The 21,297-nt window shown below is 41.1% G+C and overlaps 1 protein-coding gene across 1 annotated transcript; it reads right to left on the bottom strand.

Annotated features, from left to right (window-relative positions):
* Nucleotides 1-1,880: 1,880 nt before the first annotated feature.
* Nucleotides 1,881-20,811, bottom strand: Serpinb12 (serpin family B member 12). Its single transcript, XM_046428216.2, has 8 exons — nt 20,765-20,811; nt 14,891-15,076; nt 13,955-14,086; nt 13,065-13,205; nt 11,706-11,823; nt 7,800-7,942; nt 6,684-6,851; nt 1,881-5,746 (listed from the first exon to the last, which is right to left on the bottom strand). The coding sequence occupies exons 2-8, from the start codon at nt 15,056-15,058 to the stop codon at nt 5,342-5,344; spliced, it is 1,275 nt and encodes a 424-aa protein (XP_046284172.1). The 5' UTR covers nt 15,059-15,076; nt 20,765-20,811; the 3' UTR covers nt 1,881-5,341.
* Nucleotides 20,812-21,297: the final 486 nt, after the last annotated feature.

Below are 21,297 nucleotides of genomic sequence, written 5' to 3'. Positions count from 1 at the left end.
AACACACACACACACACACACACACACACACACACACCACAATGGAATAACACCATTGGCTGCCCAGTCTTGGAGACTTGGAGTCATGCTCATATCAGGAGTCACACCACCACACACACACACACACACACACACACACACACACACACCTGCACTCACCTGGTGGTGCACTCACCTGGTGGTTAGCCTTCCGTCTTAGCCTGGACTATGCCACAGGCGGCTGTCCTGACTATCCAGCTGGCAGACGGCCATTGCTGGAACTTCTTAGCCTCCATAGTCACACATGGCAGTCCCTCATGAATTCTCTCTCTCTCTCTCTCTCTCTCTCTCTCTCTCTCTCTCTCTCTCTCTCTCTCTCTCCATCATTGCTAGCCATATCCCAGATTTTCTTCACCACTTCATTTTTAGGTTTTTTTGGACTGGAACTTCCAGACATTCCTTTAGGTTAAAGGTGACAGGTAGGAAACTTGAAGTCCTTGTTCATGCAAGTTGCTCTCACACTTGAATACCCACAACTTGTATGGGAAAGACAGTTGACTTTCATAATGTTTTCCTCAGAACTTTAAAATAAGGTTCTTTCTTCTTGTAGGACCAAAGAGAAACCAGAGCTCAATCTGATTCTCATTCCATTTTATAAATTCTATTTCTTGTAACTCACGAGCTTTTAGAATACTTTCTTTTTTCTTTGATCCTCTATAATTTTGCCAGGGTGGAAATATGATTGTTTTTAATTTCGTACGTATTAAGGAACTTCATTCCCTCAATTCTTTCTCTTCTTATCTCTGAAATGTCCATTAATGAATGTTGGAACTTCATATACTACTTCAAATGGCTCTTAACCTTTTTAAGTACTTTCTATTGCTTTACCTTTTTATTCTTTTTTTTCCCAGAACTCCAAAACTCAATCTTCCAGCTGACCTTCAGCTGTGTGCACTCTGATACTCAGTCTATTTACCGATCATTTGTAATAACTAAGTTAATCCCAGAAGCTATAAATGAATCTCTTAATTCCCTGGCCTTATTTGATGGATGTTATTAATCTTATTATTTACATGTTTAAAGTCTCTTGTTTGACCTAGTAACTCAGCTGAGGTTGATTTCCTCACTATGTTGTATTCTTCACTCATTTGGAAGGCTTATTTTTTCATTCAATCTCCTCATTAGGGGGCCAGTGCATGCCCTTTAGGGGTTTTCCACGGCTGGCCTTCACAGTTTGGGAATGGGAGAGACTGGGTGTGCTCTTAGACAAGTGGACCATGGCTTCAAACCTTGCATGGAAACTTCTCTCTAATATTGCCTGGCTGCTGCTATTGCCACCTTATAAACAGCAGCTTCCTGAGTCCTCTATCCACAATCTTTAAGAACCAGCATTCTCTAAGACTCTACTCCACCACCCAGAACTTTACCTTGAATAAGTTTTTAGCTTCACAGTTCGCATATGTAGAATTAAAAAAAAAAATGGAAGCAAATAATCCTTTGTGTTCTTTACTTCTATTTGGAAAGATAAAGTAGTGGTTATCTCTCAACTGTAAGACATCCAGCCAGACAGCCTGGTTCAAATCCAGGGTTAACTATTTGCTTCCTGTGTGACTTTAAGGCAATTACTTATCATCAGTTCACCGTGAACAATAATAAAAACTTACTTCTCCGAATAACTGAGAGGATTAAATGTGTTATTGCCTATGAAGGTCTTTGACCAATTTTGGCACTCAACAAGACCATAGCATTAGGTGTTACCACTGTTCCAACTCAGAGATTTCAGGGCTGGAGTTTATTCAGAGTATTGAAACTCATCCCATGCCTGGATCCAACATTAAAAAAGAAAGAAAGAAAGAAAGAAAGAAAATCAGTGCTAACAGAAAGAGTTACCGCTTCCAAAAAATTTTAGGCATAGTGAGAATTTTAAATAAGAAATTTATCTTTTTTTACTTTGATTATAAACTGAGGTCATATTTTTACTGAAGGGATTTTGATGCTGGATTTTTGAGTCTTGGCTGTATTAGATTCACTCAAAGCAACATGCATTTAATTTTAGTTTCTGTGATGTTTCCAGCATGGTGCCAGGTATTGGGAATTTAAATATAACAACACTCACACAGAGAAGTATGTCTGAAAACAATTTTCTTTTGTATTTTCACACAGACCAATTTGACCAATATGAAATTGTTTAATCATGTATTTTCCCTTCATACCTGTAGACTAGGTTTCATTGTGTTCAGAAACTTAACCAAAAACAAAAACAAAAAAGTGTTTGAGTTCTATCTGCTATTTTTTTATCCTTTACACATAAACTATTTTCTTTTCTCCTTAGGTACTGATAGGATTATTTTCTCAATCATTTGTTTTACAATTTTCTTGGCATGTCCATTTTTTATTACTTTTCTTGGAAATCAATAGGTGTAATCAGACAACCAAGAAGGTTTTCTTACATTATGTCTTTGATTATTGAATCCATGCCAGTAATCCGCTTTCTTCCTCAGAAATACCATAATTCTTGGGTTTACTTTCTATTCTTTCTTTGTGTCTACAAACTTCCCTCCTGTTATTTCTTGTATGTTCTAAGAACTTGAATGTGCCCTATTCATCACTAAATTTTCCAGTGAGCCAGTTTTGCTCCTTGACTGCCTTTAAAACCTATTTAAATTCTTCTTGTGTTTTTGATTCCCCTGGCAGTCTTCTAATATTTCAAGAGCATTTATCTAATCTAATCCCATAGATGCCTGGTCTATTGAAATACTATTAAGCATGCCAAAAATTTTTCTAAAATTTTATTCTGCTTCTTGCTATAAATCATTCTTATGAAGTCTCCTTTTTGTGTCTATATCATAATGTATTTTTTCTTACCACTATTTTTTTTTCATAATCCTATATTTTTCCCCATATTTTTCAACTGGATTATGAGATGATCTACTCAGAATGTTTGTGTGTCAATAATGGGTATATGGATTTCTCTCAACACCACTGTTGTTCATCTGAATGCTTTTGAAATCTTTTTTACCCGTCTGTAGCTAAAACTTTGATGCACATGATAGATAACGTTACTTAGAAGGAAAACCTGTTGTATTAGAATGTGACAACTTGCAAATTGAGTCTATAGATTTAATATCCTCAGTTAGAAATATGCATGTATGGGAATTTATTTTGTTATTTTTATTGAGTAAGAAGAAAAAGATTTGGATTATTTAGATTGAGTGCAAAGACTAGGATAAGAAAATGGACTTGGGGAACCAAAAGCCTAACATGAAGAATGAGGATGAAGAATTCACGTGGAATTCATCTTCATTCTTCATGGAGCAAAGAATCCACTGAGACAGCTGCACAGATTCCTCGTTCTGCTGTCCCAGTTGGACCTCTGTTTCATGTTAATGATGTTGTGATTTTGAAGATTCCATGCATGCAAAAGAAGTAAACAGCAATTAGGAATGGAGCAACATGTTCTGGCTTGCCCCAGCTCAAGGGAAAAAGTGGGGAGGAGTTTGAGGGGAGAATATTTATTCAACAGTGTAGGAAATCACAAGGAGGACTTGGGTCAAGATAAAAGAGAACACAGAGTCTGTTTACTGGGATTTTAGGGATTCTGGTCTGTTTGCACAGTGTCAGTGGGCCTGTGGGGGCCTATCCACCCATGGTCCCCTTCCCAGAATAGTCATAGCAATAAGAAAGCGATAGTTTTGTCATCTTCATTACCTTGTTTGTTTTATCAGTCAACATTGCTGGACGGAGGGGACCTTAAACTGAAAAGCAGAGGAGTTTGTCCACCTCATGATTTTCATCTAGTGGGTTTTCTAGCAATCACAGCAACCTACCAACTTGGTGCTCTTTCTGCCTCCAGCTGCCGTATTGCAAGGTCAATCTTGCTAGCACAAAAAAAGCAAAGAAAAGAAGTTCCTTCCTGCCTCGCACCGCCCCACATCACCAGTGACAGATTGTTCTACTCCATCATTAAGTTTCCACAAAGAGAACACTGCAGGGAGAGAATGGAGTTTGTCTCTCAGAGCACAAAGAAGTCCCAAGGTGCCTCAGTCTGGCTGGGCAAATAACTGGGAGGTGACAAGCAACTTGTCAGCATCGGGTCATGTAAAGGTGATCTTCCTGCTCCTAAGTTAACTGCCACAGCCACCCTTAACCAGCACAGGGGCAGCTGGGAGCAGGAGAGTCACAGGCACAGAAGTAAAACTGGACCACAACCCAAATCACAAAAGAGATTGACAAATCACTAGAGTTGCACATGGCAGTGGTCATTCAGGGCCTTTCGCTAAGGGATATCATGAACTCAGAGAGCTCTTCAGAAGAACAGAGCTGGGGGGTCTGGGGTCTGAACACTCAGGTGTCATACTTCCAGTGATCTAGACCTCAGTACGAAGCCACCAGACATCCTGGGAAGGATTCCACATGTGTCAGCCCAGTCACTGGACTTTTCCTACCAGTAGCATCACCAGGCATAAGGCCCCCTGGAAGGGCAAATAGGTCCCTACTGCCAGAGAGCAGGGAGTGGGGAGCCCAGCTGCCCACTACAACACACTGGGCATTTGGCAGCAATGAGCAACAGATGGGAATTCTCTAAGGAAGGGCACAAAGAAGAGACAGGGGAAGTGCTTCATGATACTCCAGCAGTTTTGATAAGAAAAACTGAGACCAAACTTTCAAAATCCTCTTATCACTTTCCTGGGTCAGTGTCAAATTCACAATACAAATATTCTCCCACTATATGCAGAGTGAATGCTGGCTGGGGATTCACACATCCTTGAACTATGGTTTAAATACACCCCCAGATGCCATTTTCTCCCAAGTGAAAAGACCTTCCAGGACATCTTCCATGCAGTGGAAGAAGTAAGAGGAGGAGGCAGGGCCTCTTGCCCAGCAAGGGCCAGGACCATAACTGCTCTAGAACAGAGCTGAGTTTCCCAAACACATTCCAAATGTTTACTCTTGCTATCCCCATGTTGAAGTGGCTTCTGAGTTTTCCATCTCTGAAAGGTACTCTGTCAATGAGCTTTCAGAATTCCTTCATAAGGAGGTAGGTATCTTACATAAAATTAATACCATTCGAAACTGCATTGACCAGGTCACAGAGGGTGAATTTATATGCTTGAAAGTTGCAGGTAGAAGGGGAGAGGGAGGCAGCAAGGGCCCTTCATTAGGAATAAACAGATGAAAATCAGCTTCAGGGTGAAAAAGATCAGGACAAACTTCGGCTGATGGCTGGGGGAGGCAGCTCGGGGCTGGAACAGGATGCAATCAGCTCTGGATAGCAGCAAATGCACAGGTGCCCTCATTACACAGGGGAAGGAAGACCACTGCCACTTTCCTCCCACACCCCAGTGCTGGACAGTGGGTCCCTTCAAGGACTGCAGACCCTGCCACAAAAAAGAATGGTCTGGGTTTTGTTGTGTCTGATGAAAAAGAGAAAAGGCCTGTTGGCGTTGAACTCCACCCAGGACGGCAGTGACTTTTCCATGCCAACCACCCCACTGGCTGCAGCAGCCTGGGTGCCATTTTCATCCACCTCCACGAAGGTCTTGTGCACAATCTTGGACAAGTACAGATTGGTGCTGGGAGAGATTCCCGAGAGGTCAGCCTTCGTCTCATCAAAGATATCCGTAATACCCATGTCTTGCAGAATGGAGTTGAGGTCATAGCTGTCTTCCAGGGTGAACTGGGGGAAGGAGATGGCTACCTTTGCTTCTGACATGTTTTCTGAGCTAGTCCAGGCCCTGAGTTTTTCATAACTTATTTTCCTTTCAAGCTACAAGAGTAAAAAAATAACGTTAAGGATCAGCCTGTAAACCTGCAAAGAATACCCCAATTACTTCAAAGTGCCTAAGACCATTTGACAGTCAGTTACATACAAACTTCAAGGTCTTTCTATAACCCTCAAATGGTCTGATTTCATTTAAAACTCCTCCAAGGAAACCTCTTTCCTCTCTAAAAGTTACAGGACAATTTGGGTTCCACTGTGCTCTGGTGCTTGACAGACTCATGTTCAAAGACCAGCAAAGCTCAGCTGGGTGAGCCTGAGCAAGCCCTAACATTTCAAAGTTAAATTTCTTCTTCTATAAAACAGAGATAAGACATTTATGCTCTCTCAAGGATTGAGCAAAATAACATATGTGAAGTATTTAACAAAGTGCTGGCACATAGTAAATTCTGAATAATCATTGTTACTGTTATTGTGATTACTATAGTGGTATTTCTCTCTCACCTTTTCCCTCATCTATCTTTTTACCCCAGGATAGCCTCCCCAGCCTGCATTAATTCCTTCCTTAAAGTATTTTTGTCAAAGTGTTTGCATTCAAAAACACAATGCAGTTAGAGAGTCTTTAGTTGAACTACAGCAAAGTAGTCTAAGGAAGAGACCAGAAGTCAGCATACTCAGTGAAAAACGGAAAGCTATTTCATTTGTAACAATTCTCAAGTGACTCAGCACTCAGATTCCTTGGTCAGGAAAAATGATTGCAGAAGGCTATGAATTAAGAGATGACACTTCTATTTCAATAGTTTCGGTATGCATTCTTTTGGCTTAAACAAATAAGAAAAGTTATCTAATCTAATTCAAATTGTTGTAAGTCTTCAATATCTCTGGTAGCTAAGATACCATTCTTTCTGAGGTTGGTGGATAATAACAGTATTGTTCTCCAAGGATCTGCAGGTGAACTCAGTACAGACATGAAATGAAGACTCACCTCTTTCAGGCCCTTCCTGTTGTCTGCGGAGCGAGGTGGCAGCAGGACGAACATGCTGACCTTCCCCGTGGTGTACTTCATCTCCAGGACCTGTGCCTGCAGCTCCTCTATGAAGCCGATTCTAAACGTGCCCTTTTGCTTCATCATCTTTACAGTCTTCTCTTCATTCTGTGGGTGACGAGGCAGGAAGTCACAGTTGGCCATGTGAGCTCACAAACCCCATGGTCCCAACTTCCCTGAGAACACGGCTTCTTCAAGATGAGAAGAGTCTGTGCCAGAAGTCCCAAACCATGGTAGCAGCCCCTCCTAGGAGAGCCTCTGTCCATTGAGCAGTCAGTCTTTCCTCCGCCAACAAGGTCTTCCTGTGTTTTTAGTCAGTTCTCAAGACTTTTGTTGGTAGGCTTCCTATCCAGACACCTCCCACAGCCTCGTCAGCCAAAGCAAGCCCAGCAAGCTCCCCTTCTCCTAGGCCTGCTCCAACCCAGTCCCTTGGTCTCGTGCCACCATCTCCTCTGGCCTGGTCGACCCCTCCACGGCACCCAGAGGACCCATGGCTAAATGGTAATCACCCACATATTAAATAACAGCCCCAGGTCCATAGTTTCCTTCAGAAGAAAGGGCACTACCCAGAGCACCCGAGCCTCCCAATAACCTTGAGGTGGGGAAGTCAGCAATCTAGGACACAGAGGGGAAAAAACTGTCCCCAATAACAAAGCAAAACAGCTTACCGGTGGCCGGCTGCCTAGTCTCATCCCAGTGGCTTAGAACATGGGTTTGGGGGTAAACACAGAAGTAACTCCTAATGCATGGCTGAGTAACTTGGCCTTTGCATTTTTCCTTCAACTCCTACATTGTAATAATAGCATCCACTTCATAACGTCATTTTGGAGGACAGAAAAAATGATGAACAGAAAGCAGACAGTGCAGCACCTGGCACAGAATGCCCAAGGAACTTCAGGTGCTGACTTTGGCTCAGCCCTAAGTGCTAGGATCGTAAATGTGAGCTGCAACTCCGAGACCTGCAAACCATTGTTAGGGGACCACATACTGCAAACCATTGTCAGGGGAAAATCACGAATGGAATATCTAATAATCTACAGGCTGTCGTACAAGTACCTCATTCAGAAAGAAAGGTTCATCAACTGTGTTGTCACAGTCAAAACGTTGTTCCCATTTGGCCTTGAAGTACACGGCGTTCACCAACACCAGCACAGTCTTGTCATTGATGGTGTCCTTGCTGAAGAGTTCCTTGATTTTACCTAATAGAGATGCACCGGAGAATATCCTGAGTGTGAATTATGTCATAAGTCTTCATCAAGTCAAGGATTTTTTAATGCATCTTAACATCCCCAGAGTTAGAGTGTCTCGTTTAAGAGCTGACAAGAAAACAAAGTGAGGGTGCTGCAGGTGGAGAAGCAATACAGGTAAAGGGGGGTGAAGAGGAGAGGAACCCCCACTTTGCCCTGAAGGAGGATCCAATCAGACACTGGAACTAAGGGACTCTCCTCCAACTCTCCACTCCACTTTTAATTGGGATTGTCATCAGGTAGCTAGTACCATGGTTCATCTTTCAAGTTAGAGATCCGACCACCTGACTATTTTGGAGTCTCCTTGAGAAAATAGCTATGGTATTAACTGCCTCTTTCAAGCTCTCGTCGTGGCGCAGTATATACAGTCACACACAAACAAATACACACAAAAACGAACTAGGCCTTGATATAAAGCCTCTTTTGTGGGGACTTTCACAAGCCTTCTTTCAGTTCACCCCACATAAGCCATGAGAGGCAGGTACCATTGTCTCTTCTTTATGGAACACAGACTGCGGCAATGAGAGGTGATGCCCAACAGCCAAGAAGCAGCAAGGCCACCTAGGCTCAGCCCTGACGTCTTCCCTCTATTGACCCACAGTACACAGCACTGGGGATGACCAGAAAAGCCCCACATTATCAGGAGCAGCCCCCCCGGGGTGCATCCTTCCACCCCGGTGTACCAAATGACCACTTACTAGAACACAGGCTGAGGTTTGAGAAGGGAAGACCCTTCTACCTCAGGAAGCTTGGGACTTAAATCCCTGAGAAATACCAGAGGTAAGCTGGGCCTGGGGCTGCGTGAGGAAGACTAGAGACAGGAAGCAGAAGCCTGCTGATGGAAGAGAGGGGCACAGGGCATTGCATCAGGTAACAAAGACAACTGAAATAAGTCCACTGCTGTTCCCAGGCTGCGGTCACTAAGAATGTGGGCAGATGCCCAGGGTTACCATCTTACTGTGAAGGCAGAAGTAGCCCTCTACCTTTATCTCAGGTATATGAACATTTTCCTCAACCCCACATGGGCAAGCAAAAAAATGCCTTGGTCTGTGTTCAGCAGTTTGCCTCGGCCCTGTATGCTAAAACCCTTTTGGCCTGAGGGGTTGAGTTCCTTGGGCTTTGCAACCCCGGGGTGCACTGGAAGAAGGGAGCACTGTCTAGGCCGCACCTAGAGCAACATGGGGCTGGTCTCCAGCCTCCTTTCCCAGGGACTGCCAATAAGACCTCAGACTGCTTCCCTGTGGGAGGTTTGAGTCTCTGACCTGGGGCTAGTGGGGGATAAATCTAGGAGGAAATGGAGTGGAGAGACAAGACCACTGTAAGTAACCAAGAAATAGGAAAAAAGACCTGGAGAAGTTGAGTCCTCTCAATGCTGCTGAGTCCAGAAGCAAGTTCACAATGAAGTGAACTTTACCTTTTATAAATGTACTTTTTAATTGGTGATTAATAATTGTACATATTTATCATGTACCATATAACATTTTAAAATATGTAGACATTACAGAATGGCTAAATCAATCCAGCGAACATATATACACATTATGAACAAAACTAATCTTTAAATAGTAATGACTACAATAAATAAGACCTCAAACCTAAGAACATAAACTGTTGGTGAATATTTTATCATTTTGAGGGGGTACTAGGTATTGAATTCAAGGGTACTTTACACTAAGGTACATCTTCAGTTCTTTTTAATTTTTATTTTGAGACAGGGTCTTGCTGGGTTGCTAAGGCTGACCTTGAACTTGCATACTTCCTGCCTCAGCCTCCCAAATGACTGGGATTACAGATATAATTACATGTACAGATTGCATTCCACGATGCCCTTAAAAACAATTTTTAAAAAACAAGATCATGGATAGGGCATATTTCCCTATAGTAAAATCCTTAATTTTTTGAAAATTTTCATTAAAATAATGGACACATGTTATAGGACACATGAATAGGGTGGCAGTTAGGCAATTTCTTCATTTGGGTATATTAAAATATTCAGATCAGAGCATTATGAGTCACTCTCTAGCTCTTACCAAACAATCCTTCACCTACCTAAGTGGTTGATAAAAATCCTTCTGCTCCACCTCATAGTACTTCTCCAATCCATCCTCCTCTTGCCACCTCCTCTGCCACCAACTGGTCCCAGCCACCAGCTCCTCTTCTTCTGTCTTTGTGCCCTGACCATCTACATTCACATCTCCTTCTGTCCACTTCTGATCTGTTCTCCATTCCACAATCAGAGTCGTCTTTTAAAAACACACCCCTGCCTTAAACCCTTTCTAGCTCACTTTTACTCTTAGTTCATCATGTAAAACAAAACAAAATACTGAAAATTTCTATGCTTGGGTGGATCCTTATTAAGTCAATGCAAACTTATGTATTAATTATAAGTAAATATTAGATACTATAAACATTTCTGTAACTTTGAAATACTCAGTAGCTCAAAGAATATTTTTAAATGTGCCATATTATTTTTGTTATGTGATGTTGTAAGCCCAAGAAATGGAGCTCTCAGTAATGCTAATATAACAGATAAACTTCTATCTCAATGGATACCTTACGGGGAAGATTATGGGTAAATGAACATTCAGTGCTGAGGACACTGGTATGATTCCAAAAGTGCTAGAGACCCATATATACCAGCAGAGGGAAACTCCATAATAAAGCAGTAGAAGCATCAAAAAATATATATATAATGACAGCCTATAGAACTGATTTAGAATATGAGACTATGGTTCTACTTACTAAAGAAACATCATTTTTAGAGAATCATGGATTTTAAGGAAGCAAGAGACCTTCCAGTTTTTACCCTACAGCCACGGCCACTGAGAACCAGCATGGTGGTCAACACTAATTTAGCTGCTTTCAGACATAGTTTCATTTTGTTTTGTTTCTAATGCAATTATCTCTAGAATGAAGAACATCTTACTCAAGAAAAGTATAAGTATTCCACAAAGGATGATATTATTTCAAAGCAGCACTATTTATGTGCTTCTTGGAATAGCCACATATCTGAGTGACTTTAAGAAAATTTGTCAGGAGGACAGTTAAAAGAGCAGGACATAGTAGATAAGTGTCCTTGGTGGGAGGCTCCATGATGGATACACGTGGCGGCCTGGAAAGTGTGGTTGATACATGGGTTTGTGAGTAAGGACACTGGGGCATATTTTAAACATGACTGGGAGGAATGGCCAGTTTAGACGCTCTGCATTCCTACAGACTCTCTTCCACTTAAAGACCTCCATTTGGCTGGGAGCTGGGCAGGAAGAGTTCTATAACAGAAGAGCCTCCCATTTACACGGGCCTCAAAGTGTCAACACTTGTCACTGTCTCTACATTCTCCTTCACTCAGGAAACATTTTTACACATAGTGAAAAGGTGATAAGTACAAGGGTTTTATTATTTCCATGTCCCTCTGAATAACTTCATAATCTTAACTTTTTACTAATTCATGGAAAGAGTTGACCTCCTGCCAGCCCTAGGCTTGGTTGACAGGCATTTCATCTTTATTTATGTTCAAGCAAAAGAGCAATAACAAGTAACCAAAATATCTAAGCATTTGAAACATTTGATGCTCATTCCAAACAAGTTTTGAACACAGTCTACAATAGTGAGCATCTGTCCCCAAAAGGTCAACAATCTGAAAAGCTGGGCTTGCCAATGAGTCTTCTCTGAAACAGAAAGGAATAGCAGCTACGTTGCGTTTGGTCCTCCTTACCTTGGCATTGAGATTCAACCCAGAAGTTGATCTTTTGTCTGGACTGTTCAGTGTCTTTCCGGAAATCAACACTTTCAATCGTCGTGTGGTAAAACTGAATCACACCATCTAAGTACTCCTGTGCAATTGGAATAGAGGGGAAAGAGCACAATAAAAACATGTGGAGATGCCAGGAGTTTAGAGCGAAGCAGTCACGGGAAGTCTAAGGGGAAAGATGTCCTCCTCGTCACCTAACACTGGGGGAGCAGGCCTGTCGGGCTCTCTCTACCCCAGTCTTGGCTAGCCACCATGGCAGAACAGGACACAACGCTCATGAAGCTGTCTGAAGTTACAATGGCAGACGGCTTTCCTGCCAGACAGTGTTTTATCAGAACAATCCACATGTGGAGACATCACAAAGTAAATATAGAGTAACTTAAGAGGCTTAGCTGTAAAATGCTTCTGTTTTTAAGAATTAAAGTCCTCCTTAATGCCTACAGAGTTTTCATTTGGGGTAATAAAAAAGTTCCCCAAGTCTATAGGGTAATGGCTACACAACACTGTGAATGGAACTAAGGCCACTGAATGATGCACTTAAAAATGGTTAAAATGGCAAATTTTGTGTTATGTGTATTTTTACTGTGATTTTTAAATGAACAATGTAATATACCAAAACTGTTGATTTGTATACTTTTAATAGATGAATTGTATCATATCTGAATTTATATCCCCAAAATTTATTTTTTAAGGAATAATCGGTCATTCCCACTGTAAAAGAAAGCACTTATTTTGGTCAAAAGTAGGCTCTCTCCTTCCCCCTATAGTCCAGCTCTAAACAGCTGTGACACATATGTGCCACTGGTCACACCCCTCATGTCTGTGCTTAGTATGTGGCTCCTCCTGGAGACTGGAGGGCGACCAGAGCCCGAGTTGAGATACATTCTGCCAGGTAGAAGCTGCTGAGTCACAGAGACCAGATCTACGTCTCTGGCTCCCAGAACGCCACTTCCACTGGGACTGCCTGATCATGGCACCAAAGGGGACTTTAGAGAAGTGCCTTGAAGGCAGCCCAAATCTACCAGGGCTCTGGATTGGGAAAGAAGGTCACTAGAATGTCATTACCAAGCCCACGCACACTCCCAAGGCGGCTGTGCACATGACCCTTTCGCCACCCACTCTGCACACTTACAACAGAACTTGTAAACTTGAGTTGAGAGGTGGGTGTGGGACAGGAGGTGGTGGACCTGGACACCCACCAGTCCACAGCACATCCTCCCTTGAAAGAACTCTGTATGCCCGGTGGCAGGTGAACTATCCAGCTTCTTGCTTTTGAAGTAGCACACTCTGTGATGGCTTTTGTCCCCATCACGCTCTACTCACCGGGCAGATTGGGTATTCCTGCTCTCCATAGAGCCTGTTGGCCATACTCATGGTGTAGTGAACTTTGACCCTGCCTAACTTGGAGAGAAGATTTCCAAAGTAGCAGCTGAGCAGCTCGTTCTTACCACTGGAGGACTTGGCCTAACAAAAGAAGAGACAAATCACGACCTCAAACAGGACTATCAGAAGAGCTAAACACCCCTGAAGGACAGGTATTTTTCACAGAGACCAGTCAGAGTTGCTGGGTGTTCTCTGAGGTGAAGAAGAGAGAAAGGAGGTGAGAGGGGTCCCTGGGAAACCATGGCTCCCACAGTGGAGTCAAGACCACTCAGGAAAAGTGTGTCTAGGACCCAGCGATGCACAGGGGCACCCTGGCTTCCTCAGTATTCAAAAGGACACAAAAAAATTCAATTGTCTTCCACCTCCTAAATTTCGAGGGAGGGAGAGCCTGGAGAATGTCCTTCCTACCCCTGGGCTGAGCTGAGCACGGCAGCGTTGTGTGTCAGGGCATCTCTCAGCACCAAACAGAGCTGCAGAGGTGGAGGGAGGCAGATTCCACTGCACCTTGACCCCTGGCTCCCCTTCACCTTCAACCACACTCCATCCTGGGAGCCTGTGGTCTGCGGAGGCAGGCGAGTAATGGAGATGTAGGCTAAGTGATTTTTTTTTTTAATCCTGAGCAGAAGATACCAGGTCTTACTCATTAAGAAACTAACTCAGGGCCAAGGATGTATAAAAAGCATAATTACAAAGGAATCATAGGTCACATGAGGTTATTGCTGTTCACAGCAGCCAGGACCAAATGTCTGGGGATGAGTAACCCTCTCCAGTTGCAGTCGAGAACCAGCAGTCTGCAAAGAAGAGGGCAGGAGTTCAGGGCGACAGCTCACCTGCACATCCAGAGGCTCCGTGGTTTCTTTCTGCCCTTCCAGAGAACTGTCAACCTCTACGGCTTTTTTGCTTTTCAAACAGGGGTCAGGTTCTTTGCTTTCACTCTGGGAAAGTTCATTGAAGTGTAGTACCTGCGTGATGAGGGGGGAGGGTCTTTCAGACAATATGAACAGGAGGAAGCATCAAGAGAGAGCTTCAGTCACATTTTTATAATGTAACAATGATTATGCAGTCGAACGAAGTAATCAACCATCATTCACAGAAATAAAGGCTTCTTTCCTTAGATCTGGGGTTGAATGCAGAGGAAGTAACTGAATGTTTCCTCTGTCCAGGATAGCATTTAGGGACTTAAAAGGCTCTCGGGCTGCTGTGTTGAGAAGAGATGGCCGATGGGAACAGCTTCAGGAGACTGTCCATAGTGCCATGTTAGAAGAGATTGTAAGGTTCAGGCCTCAGGGAGATGGCAAGAAGCATCTGGATTCTGGTTATATTTGGAAAGAAAAGTGATCAGAATCTTCCGACCCACATGGTGTGAAGTGAGAGAGAAAAAGAAGGGTTAAGGAGGACACTGAGAACTTAGCTGCTGGACAAATACCTGGGCTTAATAAATATTTAGTTAATGGAATAAGCAAGAGACAAAGCACGCATATTAAAAATCACCAGCTAATACTGTTACCAATAATTATAGAGAGACAGACTTGTAGACAGAGATAGAGACAAAGAAGATGAGTGGGAAAAGCTGTCTGCTGGGGGGAGGCTGGGGAGGCTCCATAAGGAGATGGAGTTAGAACCTTGAAGACGGGTAGAATTGAAAAGAAGGTGAGGACTCAAGCAATCCCACCGTGCAGTGGATCAGCTCAGCAGAGGATCAGCATCTGACTTTGAATGTGCACCCGGAGTCCAGGACCCCATGCAGCACCTTCATGGATACACACCTCATCAATCTGACGAGCACTGTCATTTCTAGCCCCCAGGCGGACCATGCCCAGGGCAGCTGAGAGGCTCAGAGGAGAGTAAAAGATATTTTTTTGACTCTCATCTTTGGTTATCTCTCGGAAAAGATCCAAAGAAAATTTGGTATTTGCTTCAATCAGAGACTCCATTGTAAAACTGACAACTGCCTAAAACAAAAAAAAAAAAAGAGAGAGAGAGAGAGAAAAAAAGTGGTGATTGGAGAACATTGGCAAATAGACAAACAAATCATTCTTATTTTTAATACTCAAGATAAAATCATAGACAATTATTCAATGTGTGATTAATAATAAATAATTAATAAACTGGAAAACTAAGGTCACCCAACATTATATATCCAAACAATGGTGTCAGTATTATACCCATAGAGAAAGAAATCTATTTTTGTTCAGTGGTATGAATTAGTTTCCCAGAGCTGCCTTACAAGTTACCACAAACTGAGTGCCTTAAACAGCAGGAATTTATTCTCCTGCAGTTCTGGCAGATAGATGTCCAAAATCAAGGTGTTGGCAGAATCAGTTCTTTCTAGAGGCTCTCAGGGAACATCTTCTCTTCCAGCTTCTGGTGGCTGCCAGCAATCTTGACATTTCTTGGCTTATAGACACATCACTCCACTCTCTGCCTCCATCTGCACATGATGCCCATGACTATATGTGTGTGTGTGTGTGTGAGTGCGTGAGTGTGTGCCCAAATTTCCCCTTTATAGACACCAGTCATTGAATTAGAGGCCTAAATCAGTATAACCTCATTTAATTTAGTCCTCCATGACCCTGTTTTATTAAGTTCACATTCACAGCTGCAGAGATTAGGACTTAAACAGATCTTTTGGTGACACAACAATGCTACTCATTTCTTTGGGGAGCCTCCTTTATTCAGGTACAGTATGGTCAAAGGTTGCCATTCCCCACAATCAAATCAGCAGCCAAGAAAACCTCGTGCTACCTCCTCCTCTTCCTCCACAGGCTGTGCCTGTTTCTGCTTAAGTCTTTTGCCTTCTCCCCTCAGTGGTCTGTGCCTGAGGATTTGCCCAGCAAACAGTCCCAGGTCATGACCCTGGCCAGCATTCTTACCTCCATTGACTCATTGCATATGCAGCCTCCAGAACTTGAAGCACTTGAGCAGTCATTAATATTGTTCAAGAGGAAACAGATCTTCAAAGGTCATGAGTGTATAGAAGTCAATTCTTTCAACATCCTTTTCAAGAGAGTGACTTTCCTAAGAATAGATTTCTGGTCCCTGACCCCAAGCTACTCTAGAAGAAGCAAGAAAGTTCCCTGGAGATCTTACCTTGGACCTGTGGCTTGCAAATTAAATGTCTTTTCTTTGGTCTCTTTGCTTATGGATAGTGCATATTTCCAAGATGAAAACATATGCCCCTTTATTTGCAGTTTTGTCATTAGGTATGTGCCACACAGTAAGCATGAAATAAGTTAGTTTACTGAGCTGAACAGTACACTTTGACGTTAGCATCTTTCCAGTTTAATACACGTTTTTATAACTAATAAATTCTAATTTAAAAACATAATCTTAGACAACTTTTTTAAAAATTTATACCTGATATGATCTGAATAGTTTACATATATTAGCTTTAACCCCACATTTCTGCAGGGTAGATATTATAGCTCCCCTTTCACAAGATGAGAAAACTGAAGAATCAAATCACATATATACTTAATTCCAAACTAACTACTCTTCCTACTATATCCACTATGGCTACAATACCTGCTCTCAACTCAGGATAAGCTGGTCCTACATACCCCACACCTAGTCACATTTTCCCTCCTTGTTCAGTTTCGTTTATTTTTATCCTTAAATTCTTTCTACCAGATGTGTACTTGCTTTGAATTTCCAATTTTGTGCCTGGGAAGCTAGATTTGAGATATGCTCTGTATTTTAAAACAATCTGTGGGTAATTATAGGTCATCTTTTTCCAGGAGCCATCTGCCCTAATAGGTGGGTGGTTTTCAGGTAATGTGCATCCTGGGTGCGTCTGGCAATTCAGTTTGCTTCTTACACTGGAAAGTCACCTTTGCGTTTGTTGGGAAATACTTCACATCCAACACATTTTCTCTACAGCATGGTTCACATGGCCCACTTAGTAGCACAGGTCTACCAAGGAAGTAAAGAAAACAAATACATTAAAGACAGCCATGGGTGAGGGGATTCCACAGGCTTTGGTTTTCATAAAACTTTATAGAAAAGGCAGTCTAATATTTTTAAAGCTGTGGTTGTAGGACAGAGGCTGATATTTGATGAAAATCTTCAGCATCAAGAGAGGAGAAGGTAAGGGCCACCCTGGCTATTTGTCCAGAGGCTGGCAATTTTGAAGGAAAGAAGGGTGTGCATGCAAAGACAGAATGGTCCTGACCGGCGTCCGTAAGCTCCAGCTCAACTTTGCCTTCGCTCCTTTCTGTGGATGTGCCCCTGGCACAGAGGGGAGGGTGTTTCTCTCTGGCACGAGTGCCTCCAGAACAGAGTGACCCGCATCTCATGTACTTCAGAAAGGCGTGGCTGCTTGTGGGCCTACTCCCTTCTTCTCAAGATACACAACACTGAAGCCAGGTGAAGTGAAGTGATTTGCACACCATCCTGCGGCAGGCCAGAAGAAAGCTAAGATCTCTCGGTGCCTGGCCTGCTCTCCTGGTTTAGGCACTTGTTTCTAATTCTTGCAGTACCCTTACTCACTCTGAGAGCCGCAGAACACCTCCAAATTCTGCACGTTTCTACCTAAAACTTCTTCAAATTTGTAAACTACTTTTCATGAGTCTCCTGAGATGGACTGCAATTACTATGATGTTGTCACCGCAGCCAAGTCTCCTTTTCTGAGAGTCACCTGGTTACACACCACAGACCAGCTCTAAGCTTCCATTATAGGTCTGTGCTGCCTTCACGCTGCCTGACTCACCAAAAAAGAGGTGAGAAAGACAGTTGGTAGAAAAATGACTGAAAGAAACTACCTGAAGGTTGCAGTAACTATTACCTGACTGGATGTGCACACGTATAGTAGCAAGATCCTTCCTGGCTTCATACAAAGTTTAAAAGGTGGGAAGTGGGGAGATCATTTAATAACTTGATTAAAATATCATCTAATAACCATCTTCTGATGGATTGTTTGTTTGTCTTGGGGACTGGTTTTTAAATTAGGAACTGTCTAAATCTTACAGCAACCCAACTCTTGAATGATCATGCATAAAATTCTCTCACTGGGTCAGTCCCTGTGTAAAAAAAGGATAAGCGGATGAGATGCGGTTTCTGACTTTAAGAAATCCATGATCTAACAAAGCAGGAAAAGTCCCAGAATTGGCAAAACTCATCTGCAGCCTTGGAAGTCAGGAGGGTGGTTGTCATTGGGGGTGGTTAGCCACATAAGAACAGTGAGGGACTATTAATAAACTGACTCCCTAAAAATAACAAACAAACAAACAAAAACCATGACTTCTAGAGCTTGCCATTTCCAAGGTGTAAATATTGTCACTATGGTCAATTTCAACTAGCAGATAAGCAGACAAAACATAAGACCTATAAAACATCCCCTTATCCATAGTTGGGAAAAGATGAACAGAATCTGCCCTGGTGGGCCTGCAGGGGCCAACTCAAGGACATCAGGCCTGAGCACGTGTCCTGTCTGGGTCTGGGCCACACAGGAAACATACACTTGTGTCCGATGCACTTGTGTGTGCCCAGGTGATCACTTGGTTTCACTTCAGATGTGCCTTCCTGTTTGTCCTTTTAATGCCTATACAATTAGATGGCTCTATCTAAATTTTTAAACTGATATCTTCTTGTTGGGCATTTTTATTAGTTTCTGATTTTCCCTATTGTGAATTGTACAATGAACATCTTAATAAGTACAGACAGCTTCTATCTTCATTCGCATTATTTCTTCAGGATATCGTCAATGTGGAATTTCTGGGTTAAATATTAAAAGACTGGTTGACTTGCACACTCTGAAGCCAAGCTTACACATGAAGCAGCTGCTTCATTGTCTCACCATCTTCAGGTAATGTCATTATTATTTTTGATAATTTAAAAGTAAGAAAAAAAAGTTGTAGTATTTTTTAATTTGCATTTCATTGATACTCACTAACATTTGAACATTTGGCCATGTATTCTTTTCTGTTTATATATTCTGTTAAGTGTCCCTCATTATACTCCTTTTTAAAAATTATCTATTAGAGTTATGATCATTTACTTATTAACTTTTCATGTTATATACACATTTTGTTTCTAAGGATTGTTTTACACATATTATCCCTAGATGCTGTAGCTTCTTTGTTTCCTAGTGTTGTTTTAGAATTATTTTTACTTTTATTTACTTAAAATTGTCAATATTTTTGGTTTTACCCTCCATCACTTCAAAACTTTGAAAACAAAGTGTTTTGATTTTAATATTAAAATTCCATCTAGTTCCAATTTTTATAAGAAAAGTTAGAAAGTGTTATCTAAAGTTCCTAGTTTTAAAAATTTCTAATATTAGTTATCTTAAATTTGTAACAGTTTTCCTTTATTTTTTTCTTTTTGATGTTTTGTCCATTTATCTGCTAGTTTTTTTGCAGTGCTGGGGTTTTACAGGGCCTGGAGCATGTTGGGAAAGCTCTCTACCACTGAACCACACCCCCAGCCCATTTTAATGGGTTCTAAGGAATCCACACACATTCTCCTTTGGTTGATTCTTTGTTTTCTGGCTTAATTACTCATGTGAGACCCTCTTTGACTTTTCTCCACTTTTTCCTCCCACCACTATGTATTTAATAACCACACTACATTTATGTTTCTCTTTCTTTCCTTATTATACTGTAATGTACCTGTTTTTTATGTTTCTTTCTTTACTTATAAAACATAATGCTTGAGTGTAAGTTCAATTTTTTTATTCATCTTTGTATCTCATCAGTAAATAAAACAATGGCAGCACATAGGAGCATTTCTTTAGTATTTAAGGATTGATTTACTATTACTACCCCTTTTTTATTGTAGAAAATCTAATGTCATATTAGATGATATTATTCAAACATTATACATTCTGCAGGCAGCTGTAATAGAGATGTTGCATGGTGGAATTAGTTTTTGATTAATTTTCTACTCTATTAGAATAGTTCTTTTAATTAAAATATTATTTCCTTTATAGTGAAAATTAAAAGTTTAGACTAGATAGATGTTCTAACAACCAAATATATTCTAGGTGAAATTGTTCTTTCTATATGCAGCAGGAAGAAAAACTTTTATATTCCAAAAATATTTCTGGGCTTATAATTTCCACAAAACTACTAATAATCCAAGAATGAAATTCCAATTTTACCCAGGTAAAATTCCAATTTTACCCATGCTGTTCTACTGGAATAAATATAACCAGATTATAACAAATTAAATAATAAACAATATCTAAAAACAAGGAAATACTTATGACAGATGCAATCTAAAGTGTTTTCCAAACAGTAGGAAAGAGGCATCTAAACTCACATTACTTACAATATGGATAACCTAAATACCATTCCATTTTATATTGCAGAAATAATTCATTAAAAGATGAAATACAATCTGTCAAGTATATGAAGGCAAAAAAAAGTTATTCAAACATTCATATTGTTTTAAAAAGTTAATCAGATACATCGACTGTCTGACCAGATGGTTGGAGGCTGAGAAAGATGATTGATCATCCAGTGAGTATTGCCACACCTGCAGAAAATTCAAACCATCATAACATAAACTTTTTTAAAGGCTTAATAAAAATAACCTATCATTCAACTTTAATCATATCTCCTTTTGGTTTCTATTATTTTAGACAATCTTCCAATGCAGTGTTCATATTGAAAACCATACCAGGCAATGTGAGAATTTACCTTCTTGCCTTCGGAGTTGCTGCTGACAACTGGCCAGGTAAGTTTCCATCCACACCCTGTCAGGGATGGGAATTTATCAGCTCAGCTCCTCCCACAGTGGCACTTTCCATGTGTCATTAATCTAGGGTAAATTTGTAATTGATTGATTAAAGGGAAAAGAAAATTGTGGCAGGTACTTTTAAAAACAAATTTGTATTCTTGATTCTTTCAATTAAATTAAATATTTAACCTATTATGCTTATATTTTCTTTGCTCTTTCCAAGTGGGTCTTTTCATAGAGCCCTCAATGTAGTGCTCCATCCACATTTTTCTTCCCAAATCTCTATTCTAGATTTTAAAAATGAAGACGAATGGAGATCTATTTTACTTCATATACTTATTGTCATGGATGATCTCTTATATTTGAATGTTTATTATTCTAAAATTTTTATGTACAACTTCTATAATAGGGACTTGAAAATGTGTTTTCAGCTATTTTCAGTTGTTGCTGTGGTTGTTGTTTTCCCTGAAGCAGTGCTGGTGTGGCGGAGGGG

The sequence above is a fragment of the Marmota monax genome, unplaced genomic scaffold (genome assembly GCF_021218885.2).
Source record: "Marmota monax isolate L192 unplaced genomic scaffold, Marmota_monax_Labrador192_F-V1.1 WCK01_AAM20220418_F8-fsc00201, whole genome shotgun sequence".
NCBI classification, from domain to species: Eukaryota; Metazoa; Chordata; class Mammalia; order Rodentia; family Sciuridae; genus Marmota; species Marmota monax.
Note: the sequence above shows the minus strand (reverse complement) of the source record. Positions and strands in the feature narration are given on the sequence as shown.

Coding starts and splice junctions, on each gene's coding strand:
- Serpinb12 (XM_046428216.2), bottom strand. CDS start 15,058: ATGGAGTCTCTGATTGAAGCAAATACCAAATTTTCTTTGGATCTTTTC. Junction 14,087..14,890: donor GTGCTCGTCAGATTGATGAG/GTGTGTATCCAT, acceptor CTCATCACGCAG/GTACTACACTTCAATGAACT. Junction 5,747..6,683: donor ACAGGAAGGGCCTGAAAGAG/GTGAGTCTTCAT, acceptor TTACTCTTGTAG/CTTGAAAGGAAAATAAGTTA.